Source organism: Meles meles, chromosome 19 (assembly GCF_922984935.1).
Source record: "Meles meles chromosome 19, mMelMel3.1 paternal haplotype, whole genome shotgun sequence".
Classification (NCBI taxonomy): Eukaryota; Metazoa; Chordata; class Mammalia; order Carnivora; family Mustelidae; genus Meles; species Meles meles.
Genome location: NC_060084.1, coordinates 20,324,135 through 20,340,806, shown reverse-complemented (window position 1 = coordinate 20,340,806; position 16,672 = coordinate 20,324,135). Strand labels below are relative to the sequence as shown.

At 41.6% G+C, this 16,672-nt stretch overlaps 1 protein-coding gene across 1 annotated transcript in view; it reads right to left on the bottom strand.

Moving 5' to 3' along the window:
• CDH11 (cadherin 11) overlaps positions 1-16,672 on the bottom strand; it is a 150,648-nt gene that overhangs the window by 16,429 nt on the left and 117,547 nt on the right. The window contains exons 8-11 of the mRNA XM_045989064.1: positions 11,175-11,428; positions 4,753-4,889; positions 4,205-4,338; positions 3,852-3,969 (exon numbers count right to left, since the gene is read on the bottom strand). Coding sequence (XP_045845020.1) covers positions 3,852-3,969; positions 4,205-4,338; positions 4,753-4,889; positions 11,175-11,428 — 643 coding nt within the window. The remainder of the gene's footprint in view (positions 1-3,851; positions 3,970-4,204; positions 4,339-4,752; positions 4,890-11,174; positions 11,429-16,672) is intronic.

Below are 16,672 nucleotides of genomic sequence, written 5' to 3'. Positions count from 1 at the left end.
AGCTCTGGTGCCCAAATAGTGCCCAAACAGCACCATTCTTGATAATTAACAGCCCAAGATGGACTTAAATGTTGAAGAATCATCTAGTGTTCTACTCATAGGCTGCCTCCTGAGTCATCTGCTAAACTGGGCTCCAGAATGAGTAAAGGAAAACGAAATAGAAGGCTCGGGTGTATTAAGATGGCTTCCCTCCTCATATTTCTAAAGATCCGTAATGCTTATGCCGAGTTTAGACAAACACAATCCTGATTATTTACATGGCATAATGGAAGTAAACACTCAAGGAGAAAGAAACCTGATGCTTTTACTCAGCGTGATATAAACCATTATCTCATGTTTTCTATGGAAAACAGTCTCAGCCGAGAAATTTGGTAACTCAGTAGGCTATTAATAAGATGTGGAATGTGATTACTCCTTTTGGATTACTTCAATATGTAATTACTTCTAGGAGCTAGCAGAAAGAGACTCTATTAAATGATAATTATAGGACTGTATTTGCTTTAAGGTTTTGTAATAGCTCTAAACATGGGAGTTTTCATTAACTGTTTGCCATAGTTAATAAAGTCATTTTTCTTAAAAAGTAGCAATTCCCTGCAAAAGTGGTGGCTCCGCGCAGGATTAGACTCTTACGAGGAAAGGCAAAGGGAGACACAGTGGGTACTGGGCTGGCTCATCCATGGTAATAGAATCTCTTTGAAAATACCAATGGCATTCCCGAAGTGTGACAAAGTAACATACTTATAACTCCCTAGAGAACAATATGTCTTCGCGTAATGTTCTCAGAGGGTTAACAGCAGCTAAATATTATTGCACACATAAAAACAAAGAAGACCCGGCATGCGATGGAGGCGGAGCACACCTGCACACCTGCTGCGCCAGGTGTTTCTGACCTGCTGACCACAAATATCCAAGCCGACAGATCATAAAAGAGGGGGTGGTATAAGACGCACGTGAGAACAGCAGTGTTTTCCAGACAAATGAGTCAATCACCTCGTTGTTGATAAAACTAAATGTATGCTGAGATGTTTTTGGTTTTTTTTTTTTAAAGATTTTTTATTTATTTATTTGACAGATCACAAGCAGGCAGAGAGGCAGGCAGAGAGAGAGGGGGAAGCAGGCTCCCTGCCTATCAGAGAGCCTGGTGCGGGGCTTGATCCCAGGACCCTGGGATCATGACCTGAGCCGAAGGCAGAGGCTTTCACCCACTGAGCCACCCAGGCGCCCCTATGCTGAGATGTTTTATAAGAAGTGTCTTCTTCATCATAAAACTGACAAAGCCTAGGCTTATGTCAGTGTAGTAATCCATCAACCTAGCATGGGAACCCCAAAGAGTTTGGGGACTAAGAAAACTCCAAGAACGGAGGCAGGGATTCCCATACATTGAAGTGTATGCATATCGTAGAAAGTATTATGAAAACATCGTGTATGCTACCTTCTTCAGTTCAGTTCCAGAAACACTTATTACACAGCCACTACATGTCAGGGTCTCCCTGTTTGGGAGAAACGTACCTTTATGAAAGGAAATTCCTATATCGTACACTTGTAGCCCGAGAGGAACGTGAGCTCGCAGTTGAGAACTACTCATCTATCTCAGTGCTGGGTAGAGTTATCTCTTAAAGGTGCTTAAGGCACTCACAGGTGCCCATCAACCAAAGCCAACAAGTAAAAGAAAAGCCCTAGACAAAATAGAAAATTAAAGCACTCCAAGTACTTTACTTTTTACTTTTCTATTTCAAAACGATAGGAATCATTTACAAAGTGAAGGACAGCTTGTTTTATAGGGTTCCGTGAAAACACAGGTTTGTTTTTTTTTTTTTAAAGATTTATTTATTTATTTGACAGAGAGAGATCACAAGTAGGCAGAGAGGCAGGCAGAGAGAGGGGAAGGAAGCAGGCTCCCTGCTGAGCAGAGAGCCCGATGCGGGGCTAGATCCCAGGACCCTGAGATCATGACCTGAGCCGAAGGCAGCAGCTTAACCACTGAGCCACCCAGGCGCCCCGAAAACACAGGTTTCTTGTATGACTACCTTCCCACCCAGGCTCTCAAGAGCACGACCCCGGCAGAGAGCAAGTCATCAGGAGAGAAAAGTCTGTCATGGCACCTAGGACAGTTTATCCTACAGTCTTATTGGCTATGTGCTTCATTTTTTTTTTTAAGATTTTATTTGAGAGAGGGAGAGCACAAGCAGGGGAGTGGGAGAGGGAGACAGAGAGAGAGAGGGAGAAGCAGACTCCCCACTGAGCAGGGAGCCTGATGCAGGGCTCGATCGCAGGACTCTGGGATCATGACCAGAGCTAAAGGCAGATGCTTCACCGACTGAGCCACCCAGGTGGCCCTTGATATGTGCTTGATTTTAAAAAAGCCGTAACTAGGGCGCCTGGGTGGCTCAGTGGGTTAAGCCGCTGCCTTCGGCTCAGGTCATGATCTCAGGGTCCTGGGATCGAGTCCCGCATCGGGCTCTCTGCTCAGCAGGGAGCCTGCTTCCCTCTCTCTCTCTCTCTCTCTCTCTCTCTGCCTGCCTCTCTATCTACTTGTGATCTCTCTCTGTCAAATAAATAAATAAAATTTAAAAAAAAAAAAAGCTGTAACTAAATGCTCAAATGAGGTCCAGGAGTAATAATAATATATGTTAGATCCTCCTCTTCAACTCCAAGCAGCATGGGGAATTCCTTTACTTTAATAATCCACCCAGGAGAGCCAGTGGTTTGGGCTGTAACCTCTAGGTCTAACTCCTAGGTGGCTGATTGACTCTGCATGTTACTTGATGGTTCTGGGCTTCCTTTTCCTCATCTTCACATGGGAAGGATAACAATCACCCTGACCTATGGTGTATTGAGAGAATGCAATTAGAGAGTGTCGGAAGGGTCTGAGTATGGTGTCTGGAGCCCAGCTGCTGGGATTTATGATAGTGATAACAGTGATGGGAAAAGTGATAATACTTAGGAGGTTAACTTAAGCTCCTCTAAGCCCGCTCTCAGTCACTGGGAAAGCAGTCAGTCCATAACCTAGTGCACAGCGAGTGTGTGGCTAATGAAAGCAAACGTACTCAGGAGGACCACCTTTTACTCCTATGTCAAATGATGGCATCCGTCTTCCCATTTCCATAGACCTGCATTGTCACTGGCTTACAGGAACAGCTGCAGACCAAAATAGCCTGGCTCCAAGTCGAGAAACTTATTTTTTGATCGTGGCTCGCTACCAATTTTGTCAAGGGACTCAATCAGTTTGTTCCTATATGACAAGAACAACTACTTCAAATAATTTGTGAGTCTAGAACCTCGCCGATGAAATGAGAAGCGGGAATGATATTAAACTTTTCCATGTTTACCATTGCCAAACGATGCTTTGTTCATGCCCTTCAGGCGATCTAATTCTGCAACCACCTTTAGGTTTCAAGTTCTGTACCCAACCACACTGCATTAAAACCATGCTTGGAAAGGACGGCCAGCTCAAAGATTACATCGCCTTACAAAGTTGAACTAATCTCTTTTAATGCTTTACTTGATATAAGTATTCATAGAACCATGCTTCCCCCAATGGTTTATCAACCTCTTAAAAAAAGATAAATGAAGTTGTTTGCATATTGACCCTGTAAGCTTCCCCAGTTGGTTTTCCCACTGCTTCATGAATATCAAAAGCCAACAGAAAGAGTAAAATAAAATTACTCACTTATTCATATGCACCAAATGAGCCCACAGGTCTCAAAAATAAAGGTGGCATTATTACTTCTTGTTTGTTCTTCAACAGAGAGGCATTATTAAGATTAGGGAAAACACTTGTGCTCTGCAATATAAAAGCCATTCATTCTCCCTTTCTACTTCTCCAAATGCATAGGAACTTTGGTACGAACCTCTGTTGTCTCTGACGGTGAAATTTGGATTGTGAATGATTTCAGGGGGTAGACTGAAGATGAATCTTGGTCCGTTGGCCGTGTCATCCTTGTCATCGGCACTAATTGTAACAATTGGCTGAAAGAGAAAGGTGGCCCATAAATAAATCATGCTGACATTGCCACATCATTTATTCAAAAATTCCTGGCTGGCGAGTGACCTGGGTTTAACAAGAGAACACAGCTACAGAGCTGAAGTAGGGCTCTGAAGCCCTCTTGGGCAGTGGGAGGTATCTCCAGGAGAAGCTCTCAAGAATAACCCGTTTCCAAGTGCCTCGTTTATAGCCAGGGGAGGGGAAAGAAAGCAATATTACCTGGTTAGAAAGTGGCTTGGTCTGATCGCTCTCACAGATGAAGCCTTCATAAGGGGCGGCAAACTTGGGAGCGTTATCATTGACGTCAAGGACCCTAATGGCCACGGGGACTTTGGCTTCCTGATGCCTGTTGTCTGAAAGAAGAGAATTCGGACAGTAAATGCAAGCCCTTCACGACATTCCAGTAAATAAACACCTACAAATCTTGGCTCTAAGGGTTCTGCTGCTCTGGGTTTAAACAATCCTGAGTGATGACATAAAATGGGGAATCCTTTGGTGATGGCTATGAGCTTCAAGCCACTGAGGGCTATCAACTCACATGCCAAGACAATACCCAATTCTACCAAAAAAAAAAAAAAAGAAGAAGAAAGAAAGAAAGAAAATATCTCTACGTGTTTATTTGCCGTCTTTGATAGATAACCAAGAATAAATTTTAAAGTTTGAAAAAATATATTCGATCTCAGCTGTCTGTCATTTTCCAGAATATAGAGAGTCTGATGGAATAAAATTTGGTAAAGAAGAATCAAAACCCTTAGGAGAATACTTACGGATTTCTGCTGCAAAAACGGATATGTTGAGCCAGGCGGTTTCCTCTCTGTCCAAAGGTTTTGTGGTTTTAATAAAACCATCCTCTGGATTGATAGTGAAAAACCTGTCGAGGTCAGTATGACGATCGATGGAATACCTAAGCAGAATGTAAATGAGGCAATTAGACAGAGACATTCCAGGCAGCTTAATATTTGAATATTTTCTCCATGCTATATTTAAAACAACTTTTTCAATGAAATGCTTGAGCTAGGTTTCCTTTTTAATCAAATTTACTTTTTTAACTTCATACATGAATCTTTTATAGAAATCATTTTGCCACATTGGAATTCTTTATTCAGTACAATGAATGAAAGAGCTGTTTAGCATGTATTTGATTGAGAAGCGTAATGGCATGTTGCATATTTCTTCATATTTACTACAATCACCCACCATCTGAATATTTATGACACTGCATTTGGGAAGTGGGACTGCCTTGCTCCCAAACTACTGAAAAAGTCACAAATGTACCAGACCTTTATTAGATTTTTATAATATTAAATATTAAACAGTTTTAAGTTTATCTAAATTTATCATCAAAGATCATTTATGGTCCTTTAAAAAAATCAGTTTTCTCTTTATTTAAAGAAAAATGCTAACTCTGTTTTGATGAATGAATTTATTTAGTTTAATTTATTTGGTTTTAGGGGTTCCCAGGGAGCATCGTTCTGAATTCCATGATGAACATGAAAAGCAGGCTTGGTCATTCATTTGTAGAACGTTCTCTCCACACTTTCGTAACAGGCTGTGCCTAATAGCATAGCTGGAAGGTTTTAGCTACTCCTGTCTACTAGAAAATTTGCTTTTTTCTAATAAAAGACAAAATAATTTCCAGAATATTACTGGGTTATCTTTATGGCAAAGGGAAGAGGGAATGGGACAAGAAGAATGGCCTACATTGAGGTGTGGTAAGTTAACATATCTTGCCCAGGATATCTGGAATTTTAAGAACTGGAGTACTGGCTTTAATAAGTCTGTTGAATTCCAAAGTCCCTTTCCTTTTCACTCTGCCATATTGTCTCCAAAATGAAGAGCGAAGGTGGTTAATTACGTTAACTCTGGGAGTTATACTGGGCTTCCTAAATTTACTGGGTGGTTTCCTGCCTAAATTTACTGGGTGGTTTCCTGTTCTTGGAGGGCTTAGCTGTGCTTTCCTAAAGTTTACAGAATACCTATGTCTGAAGGCCTTCATCAAGGGTCATAAAAGCCAAGATATATTATAGGTGGCAAAGACCATGGATGTCAGACATTTTAATCCCTTCAATTTACAAATGATGGGATTTGCAAATGGCCGATTATCTATAGTTTCTGGGGGAGCCAGTGCTAGAATTGGATCTTCCAATTCTAGATCATGGTGTTTCCACAGAATTGTCCCACATGGAGCTGCACTTCACAGTATAAAAGACAAGAGCTCATCCATGATGTCATTAGACACCGAAGCTCCCTAGGGGAATGGAATGATGAATCCCCTGCCCCAGTCAGGAAACTGAAGATAAACCATTTACCCCGCATAAATGTCAGAGAGGCTGAGTAACATGGCCTTCAGCAGATACCCCTCTGTGAAAAGGAGGCAAAAACAACAGAATTTCTTTTCCCCCTGCTACCAGGGAGTTTACTATCTAGTTGGCATGACAAGACACACTCACAGGGAGAAGGATAATTAGCAATGCAAAGTGCTGTTTTCTGGAAGCAAAGGGCGTGCATTTTGGTTTTGTAAAGTCCTAGATAAAAGTTCATGCTCCAGTACATATAAGCTCAGTGATGCTGGAAAAGCCACTTACGTTCTTTGAACCTCAACTGACTTATCTCTTTAACGGGAACATTAACAGTACCTGGAGTTTAAGCTTATCTGTAAGAATTAGAGAATTACATGAAATGATGATACAGGATAAGATACATAACCTAGCACCTCGCGCACTATAGACAGCACAACAAAACATGGCTGCTCTTCTTTTCCTTTTTGCTGCTGTCACTTGCTGTGGACAGATCACGGAAGTTCTCAAATGCCAATCTACGGAGTATGACCTTCATCCTACAGCCAGTGGAAACTCACAGAAGGCTTTTGATCAGAGGAACAAATAAATGGAATCTGCCATGGGGATGATTAATAAGGGGTGGGCAAGGTGGTCTAAGCAAGAGTGAGAGCAGAGGACGGGCAGAGACATGGTTAGGCTCTCAATGAGGTGATGGTCCAGGAGCTGATGTAGGAGTGAGAGCCGGGACAGAAGACTGTGTGATGAAGAGAGCACCGGCAGGAGGCTGGGAGAGTCCTAGAGAGTTCCTCACCTGAGTGTCAGAGAAGGCAACATTGATAAACGCAAAAACAAAGGCAGCTTAGCAAGAAGGAGAGGGCAGAATTCCACTAGGAAATGCTGCCACGCTAAGAGACTAACAAGTCAGCTCTACCTCAGGTTTCACAGAATCAATGTGGAGTCAGGTTTACTTTTTTTTTTTTAATGTTTTTAAGGGTGTCACAATAAATATGAGCTCAAAAATAATTTTTTAAAAAATGAGTGAGCCAGCAAAGGAGAAAAGCAAGCGTGTGAAAATTCACAGCAGACAGCAGACTAGGTACAGAGTAGAAATACGGAGAAAGATCAGCCCTGAGGCGGAGAATCTGGAGCATTAATTCAGTCATGCATGGGTAGGAATGCTGTACATGAGGGGCAGACAGAGAGAAAGGTCCAAGTCAAAAGGATGTGTCTCAGGGAGTCCCCACTGCCTGGCCAGGAATCAAAGACTGGTGAAAACCCCAGGGTGCTGCTGTCTTGGGCATGAACAGATTACTGCCAAGGTAGCTAAGAAGAGAGGATATCTCCAAAAGCCAACAGTGAGCGAAAGGGTATCTCATGCTATGGAGTCTGAGAAGAAAGATCTGCAAAATTTCTATGTAGCTAAGAGTCTGGTTGACACTACAGTGTCCTAACCACATGTCCAAGGACACGGGTTCTTGTCCCAGCAAAGATAAACAATCGGGAAATTTAGGTAGAGCGGACAGCAGGACAGGAGGCAAACCTCATAAAAGATTTGAATGTTCTATAAATTGTTTGGAGAACAAGGACTGAGCGGCTAAGGGGGGAGGTTCAAGGGCGGTACTGAGCATCTTTGGATAATTATAGACACGGAAATTGCCTACATGCACAGAACAGCTACCACTGAAAACATGACCCAAATAACCAATCGCAGATGTGGATTCCGGAGGCATGAGGCACAGAGGAAATGAGCAGTTGTTTCAAGTGTTTTTACGTCATCACTCTCCCAAAGCCTTGCTAACGTACCTAGATATTCTAAGCTAACTCATTTAAAATCTATTAGTGTGGACAGTTTCGAGTAGTTTAAAGGTGTTGTTACACTGATCCTCAGTCATTATATAATGTTTCCTCCTGCATAGAGAGAACACTGTACTCAAACCTTCTTGGGAAATTTTTCATTGGTGACTATTGGGCTAGAGTAAGAGGCTCAAAATGGACTGAAGGCGGATCTGGACCGAAGTCCAGTCTTCAATACTCAACTGGCTGTGCGACTTTGAAGGATGCATTTCACCCCTTTGTGATTCAGTATTTCCATCTACTGCATCCAAAGCAGTCATAGTATCAAAGGATGTCTGAGGATTGGTTTCAATAACTTAATGCAACACATTGTCTTGGGCTGAGAAGATGCCCATTAAGGGCAATTCTCTTCCTTTCTCCCAAAAGAGAACATTCAAGGATTTAAAGGCAATTAACAACATTTTCCTTCCAGTCTTCCTCCAGGTCTTTCCGCATTTTCTTTGGTGTCAACAGAAAAACTCTATTGTTCACAGCAGTTTTTTTTTCATGCCAGATTTGTTTATTTTTTTCCTTCAGCTTTACTGAGGTATGATTGACAAATAATAAAAGGTCTATATATAATGTATACAATATCATGTTTTGATAGAAGTATACTTTGTGTAAAGATTACCATGGGCAAGCTAATTAATATATTCATCACTTCTCACGTTACCATTTTCTGTGTGTGTGTTGAGAACACTTAAGATGGATTCTCTTTGCAAACTGCAAGTATACATTTTTAAATACAGTTAACAGGCAGTATATTAGATCTCTGGAATTATTCATTTTATAACTGGAATTTGTACCCTATGACCCATATCTACCCATCTCCCCACCCCCTAGTGGCAACTACCCTGGAAAGCACCATTTTGTTCTCTGTTTCTCAAAGTTTCACATTTTTTTAGATTCCACATATAAATAGTATCATGCTATGTATGTCTTTCTGGGTCTGACTTTTTTTTTTAGCATAATATCCGCCAAATTCATCTAAATTATCACAAATGATAGGATCCCCTTGTCTTTTTGAGCCCAATTTATAATCTATCCATACATGTTTACACACACACACATATATATACACACATATATGTATACAGATACATATATGTGTGTATATATAAATATATATTAAGCATAAATATATTTATAATCTATATATACCTGTACATACACCCATATACATCACATTTTCTTTATCCATTCATCCATTGATGGATACTGAAGATGTTTCCATGTCTTGGCTATTGGCAATAATGCAGCAATGAACATGGGAGGGCAGATACCTCTTCAAGATAGAGCCATTATGAAAAACTGAACAGAGATTCCTCAAAATGCAGCTGGGAGCTAGATTTTTCCTGTGGGCTCTAGCTTATCAACCCTGGAACCAGACAGTCCCTGACGCTGTTGGAGTGTGCCAAGGACAACACATGACCTAAAGAGTCACTGTGATTTTGTGTGCTGAGCTCTGTAAGGTGGAAACTGCATCTGAGCCATCTAGGGTGCCCTGGAAGGGTTTCGAGGGAAGGTGACACCCAAGTGGAGGTGGGAGACATGGGTACCACGTGGCAGGTCTGAAGGAAAGGGGAGCAGAGCTCCCCTGGGGGAGAAGAACATGCAAAGTTCAGGAATTAGGAGAGAGCAGGTTCTGATTCAAAGAATAGGAAGTGGCCCAGTTTAGCTGCCACTCAGAGTCTGATGCCAAAATAGACCGAAAAGGGAAGAGATGAGCAGGGCACAGCAGGAATCCGGGTGGAGAGGCTCCAAGAACAGCCTGACACTAAATAAGAGGGTTGGGATTATTCTGGAGGGAGCTGCAAGGAGGAACACTTTGATCACCGATAACTGAAGTCCGAAGTCCTCTATGACGTTTGGGTGTGTGCTTAAAAATGCTCCGTCTGACTGTAGGACAATAGACAGGTGGGTGAGAAACTGGAGGCAGGGAGACCAGGAGGAGACAGAGGAAGAAGTCCAGGGAGAAAAGAATCAGTGTGGGGCGCCTGGGTGTCTCAGGCAGTTAAGTGTCTGACTCTTGATTTTGGCTCAGGTCACAGTCTGGGGCTGTGGGATCAAGCCTGCATCAGACTCCCTACTCAGTGCAGAGTCTGCTTGTCTATCTCTGTTGGCCCTTCCTCCCATCTCTCTGGCTCTCTCTCTCTCAAATAAATAACTAAATCTTAAAAAAAAAAAAAAGAAAGAAAGAAAGAAAGAAAAAGGAAAAGGAAAAGAAATCAGTGGAAAGGCCATTCACAAATAAAACCCTGCTGGAATCCAAGCCCGGGGCAGGTTTCAGGCAGCTGTGCACTCCTGTCCCCTCCTCATCTCCGATGTGTGACCAACCTTCTCCGGCTATCTTCCTCCCTTCTCATCTCTGTCCTCTTCCTCATCAGCCTCCTCGGTCATTAACACACGCTGGGCCGGGGGCAGGGGGGAGGCAGGGTTCTGAATCACTTTTCTAGCTAGCTTTTTTAAGTTACAAAGATAGATTCTTAATAATAAATGCAAGCCTAAATTTGTGTGGCCCGTTGTTATCTCTTTAAAGTTCTCGGTAGCCTTTAGATAGACAGAGCTTGCTCTCCTAGCTCCCTATTCATGGGCTGTGTCACTGGCCAAGTCACTTTGCACTATGGAGACCCCATATCCCCTCAATTTAAGCAACAGTAATTCCTATGAAATAAAGTTAACAGGATACATTAGCTCCTATATCTAATACACGTAATAGAGTAACTGGAGCATAGAAGGTTGTTCAGTAAATTATAAATACAGTAATTACTTCATAATCCTTATTCCTACTTCAGCACAGCTCCCTGAGATAGGCCCCACTGAGAGCTGCCTCACTTAGTACACATTGGCAAACCTGCTGAGACAGAAATTAGGTAGTTTGAACAAGCCCAACCAAAAAGTTAGTGGCAGAGACGGAGTCGAACTCCCATCTTCTACATCTTCATCTTGTTTACACTGCCTTGAACCAGATCATCTTGGACCCTTTTTGAAACTAAAGGATGTGCTTCCCTCAGGGCTTTCCTAAAACCTCTTGCCTCGAAAATTCTTTATCCAGGCTTTTAAATAAATATCTGTACCTTATTGGGCTGTTGGCAGCATCGGGGTCTTTGGCATGCACTCTCCCAACCACCGTGCCAGCGGCTGCATTTTCTTGGACTTCATGGATGTAACTTGGGGCCAAGAACATGGGGGGCTCGTCAGCGTCTTCCACCGCAATCTTCACCGTTACTGTGTCCTTGAAAGGCCCGTTGCTGATGAACTTTGGGTCGATGTGCACATTGGCTGCCTCTACCTTCAAGCTGTACGCTCTTTTGGTTTCAAAATCTACGGGCTGGCAAGAAAGAAGAAGAGGAGACTGACAACCGGTTCCTTGAAAAAAAAAATCACGGAGGAGAAAGACCGGATTGTTTTACAGGGCAGAGTGAATAGCTCCTCAAAGGGAGAAAATCAGTGTCTATTCAATATCCAATTACCTGAGCCATTTGGTCAGAAAATCAGACAAATCAATTGCTGAAATCTGGACTGCGCTCTATGGGTAATTCCAGGAGCACAACAGACACAGAAAGACCACATCATCGAAAATGAACTTCACTCTATAATAACAACACTAAGTCTGTCCAAATCACTCACTAAAATTATCTAAGGACAGGAATTAAAACACTACAAAAGTAAATGATGTAGCCCATTCTGTAAAGTACTAAGAATCTTGGTAATAAAAATAACCCACTGAATTTCAGCACAAGTATGTCTTGTTAGATGACTATTCTCTTACACACACACACACACACACACACACACACACCTGGCTTAATCGTACTGAGAGACTAATTTTTAATTTTATGACCATGTAGCATTTCCCAAAGTCTGGGACCCTGGGCAATAGGGGTCCTTAAGAGGACTTCAGGTAGTTTATGGGTAACTTTGGTGGATGGATTTGTTGAATGACATGAACTTACTTATTAAATTACGTATCGACACTAGTATTTCTTTTCTAATTCTTCCGTTACCAAACAGCTCAAAGATACATCAGTATACCTCAGTATAGTGCTACTTTGTAACATATACGTTATGCTTCCTAATCCCCTTTTGAAAGGCTGATACAATTGTCTAGCTAGAATGTAATGACATCATTTTGTTTGATTGCATTCATTTCTAGGTTACCTTCCATTTATGGCAAGTGATATAGGACAGTGAGAATAATGCTTCCCTGTTAAAAGAATGCATATATGTTTAAAAGAAACCCACTTCAAGAAAAAAAAAATCAACAGTATAGATTTCACACAGATTCAAGAAAAATTGAGAAGTCATATTTGAGTGACTGTAGTTACTGAGAAATTGATGGTAAACACTCTGTGTTTCTGGATGAGAGGAGGCACAGTGAGTCAATCAGCCAAAGGTGAAAAGTACAACTCTGGCAGGGAAACAAGCCTGGATGCCTAGGAAACAGAACTTTCTAATTAGCACTTAGGAGGATGCTGAACTACCAAATGTTTGGAAAGAGTTGGGTCTTTTAAGGTTAGCATCTGCCTGCCATGCTGTTGTCAACTGCCTGGCACACACTTCCTGTGAATGGGCTTCTAATCATGGGGTTTAGTCCTGACCTAATTCTACAAAGCTCAAAACTAAGGATGATTCCAATTTCAGAAAGGAGAAACACATTCACAGTTTTTCCGTCATCTACCCACCCCAACACCCCAGACTCAGGGAACACTCTTCTTCTTGAAGGAAAATCGGACACGGCCAATCCACCCTTCTGGGACTCAGCAACTCCTTTATCCTTCTCTGGGTTACTGAGCAGCAGAAAGGAATGTTATTTATGGGCTGCGGGTACGAGACTGCTGCAATATCTCAAACATCTCCAATTATTAGGCAACATAAACAACTGGTATATGACAGTTCTGAGAGCAGGTAAGGAGAGACTTTCTAATCTCAGGTAGCCTGGTGATGCTCTCAGAGCAGAACTTTTTGAACTTGATTTAGGCATATGGCTAGGGACCCAGAGCCCAGAGCCATGGACAGTTCCCAAAGGACAGCACTGTTGATGTTGAGGCTACAGTAGTCATACTGCAGTCCAACTGATACTTTTCAGATTCCAAGAAAAACTCCTCAGATCCTTGCAAACATTTGTCTGCAATGCCCTTTCCTAGTTTGGTGGGATTTGACTAAGTCTTCAAGTGGCCAGCCCAGTCCTCACTGCCTTGTGTAGTCAATTTCCCTGAGCTGCCCTTTTGCAGTCCCTTATTCTCACCCCTACTAGGAAGGTGGTGGGGTGGCAGGGTAGGGGAGGGAGCATCTCAAAAGACTCTGCTGAGTCTGGTTGATCTTTGTGTTCCCATTCCCCAGGATTGACTGTAACAAGTGAGCATCTACACTGTTTTAAGTGAATGCGGGACTGGGCTGTTGGATGAACGACCTTTCCACATTGACCTACGATTTATACCTTGACTCTTTCCAAAAAACGATTTAAGGTAGTTTCCCCTATGAACATTTATATTCATGTTATGAGTAGTTGAAATAAAGCTAAATGAGGCAACATACTACATAAACCATAAAAATCTTAATACCCCCTAGTTTACTAATCCCACCTCTGAGAAATTCTCCTTGAGGGATTAATTCAACAGAAAACCAACACAAACAATATTCAAAAATGCATGGTGTTTGTCAGATATAATAAAGTGTTATATCTAATCAGGGGAAACATACACACAAAACACCAAATCCAACTGTGAGATTTTATTAAGGAAATAATGGTCCATCAATAGGATGGGATGTTATGTAGTCATTAAAAATGATTATGTATATTATATAACAGCATGTAAAATGTTTATGATGTGACATTAAGTTAACAAATCAGATCACTCTATGATTGCAACTGTGTCAAATGTTATATACCGGTATGTATATACATGTGGATAAAGAATATAAAAAAAATACTCAGACATAAAAATAGTTTTATTAAAATAGGGGATATTTAAAATGTCTTCTAATACTGCTCTCACACTGCTTTACAAGGAGTTTATTTGGTAGAAAGGAAACAGCTCAGAAACCGCGCGGGAATCTCTGTGCCATAAATAGCAACCCGCTTGATCAAGGGCGTTGCAATGAACAGATTGGATTTTCCTCCCCAAGTCCACCAAGCCACCAGCATGTTTCATTTTTATTTTGCACTGGTTCTTCAGCTAACCACATAGACACTGTCTGGATATCCTGAGGGCAGGTTTTCTCTTATGCACCATTACACCCCTGACGCTTACTGTGTCTGACACAGAGTCAATACTCAAGAAATATTTATTGCTTCCTAAGCTATTTGATACATGAATGACTCTACCTCCTAAATAGCTCTTAAATTCTTCACCCTAACCTGTTCTGCCTTCTTCATTTCTTTGTAATTTCTCTCTTTGGATTCCAACAACAGTGTTTCAACTTGTCCCACAGTATCCAGCCCAAACTCTCAAGACTGAACTTATTCAAGTTTCTTAAATGTGTCCTGTTTTTTACAGTAACCAATCTCTCCGGAACTCTCTTTTTTATTGAGGAGTGTGGGGGTGGGGCGCTTCCTCTCCTTATCTCTCTGGTAAACTCCTACTTCTCTAGGAGTAAATTCTTACTTGTACAAGAAGCCATTCATGACCCATATTCATAGATTTTATCACACTTTATTACAGTTGGTTCTCAACTGGGGAGCGATTTTGCTTTACCTCACGCCAGGGATATGAGGCAATGTCTAGAGCTATTTTTAAATCATCACAACAGGTGGGGTGCACTAGTCTGTGTGCTTACATCTAGCAAGGAGAGGCCTGGGGTGCCGCTTACCCTCCTAAATGCCCAGAACAGCCCTGGACAACAAAGAAGTGTTGGTCCTGAAATGTTAATACACCCAGGCTGAGAAAACCTACTCTATTTCAACTGTCTTTTCACTTAACTGTCCTGTTAAATTGTGACCTCCCTATAGCCAGGACTCTGTCTCTTCAACTTTAGTTGTCCAGCCTCTCACAAGGGGCCTGCTTAAAAGAATAAGATCTCAATAACTCTTGATAGAAAAATGAGTGAATGAATTAAGAAGTGAGTAAAAATACCATATTAAAGAATATTTTAAGAGAAAAATACATCCATGACCTCTTTTTGTACTCTCTTATATTATTAAATCATGTATAATGACTTCTATAGGCTTCATCATTTTATATAGTTACATTCACCCCTCAAAGTTCTTTTCTTTCCTGGTGGACATTTGGAACTTTGTGCTACAAGTTCCAGCAACTATTCTTTTTTTTTTTTTTTTTAAGATTATTATATTTATTTATTTGACAGAGAGAGAGAGATCACAAGTAGGCAGAGAGGCAGGCAGAGAGAGAGAGGGGGAAACAGGCTCCCCGCTGAGCAGGGAGCCCAATGTGGGGCTCGATCGCAGGACCCTGAGATCATGACCTGAGGTGGAGGCAGAGGCTTAACCCACTGAGCCACCCAGGTGCCTCCCCAGCAAATATTCTTTTACCAATGAAATAACATCATAGTGTGCCCTAAACCTAGACTTCAGTGCTTTATAGAAAATTATTCCTTTGCCTGGAATAAACACACTGAATTGGGGGAAAATGTGCAAATTAATCATATGCAGAGAGCTCATTTGTGATGTGTGAGTTCCATGGGGTGATTTAAATGTTTCAGGATCTTAGAGACACAGCCCGTGTTTATACCCTGAATACATTGAAAACAGGTGACAACCTTAGCATAACCAACCACCCAATTACTTGAACAGCAAAGGGTGGGAGGCAGGAATTGCTGATGTCAGTGCTCATATATCAGTGTCAAGCAGAAGGGATAGTAATATTAATTAACAAGGGCAGTTGACAGCTCTGTGCTAACACACAAGTCACTCAGCTACTTTTCTAGAGGAAAACCAGAGGGAGGGATTACCCCAGCCCTCTGTGGTCGATGATTAGGCTGCCACGGTCACTAATTCTTTGTCACTAATGTTGACTTTTCCAAGTACCCAAAGTTCACCTCAACTTCCATATCCTTTTACGAAAGAGTCACCTTCTGCCTTCTCTTTGTTTTCTGTCCCATAGAATATCCCCCAAACCCAAGAGTGTTTGTAAGTATTGTGAAAAGTCGGCTTCCGAGAGCACATCTCTCCCTGATTCCCTAACTAAAAGATTCTCCCAGGAATTTCCCCGACCCTACTCCTGCCTGCTCTCCAGCTCCTGGCCTCTTTATTGATTCTCTAAATTAATTTTTTATCAGTGTTACAGTCCAATCTTTCCCATCACACCAAGGAGCTTAATATTCATGCTACAAAACCAAGTTGAAAATGAATGCTTGATTAAAACCAAGGTAATCCCATCATCTAATTCAGATTTAATGCTCCATACACTTTGATGATAGAGAGGTGTTGATTTCTCAAGTGGTAAATCAGGGGGGGAAAACCATTTTAGAAAATATCGTAACTATTTCTTCACTTGAAACTGAATCTTATCTGGCTTCTTTATAATCCTTTTCTGGCCCAGCTGTTTCCAAAATGTCTAGAGTAGGAAGTTGTTCCAGAATATCCTAGGTCTGAATTTCATGTCTGTGACCTGCT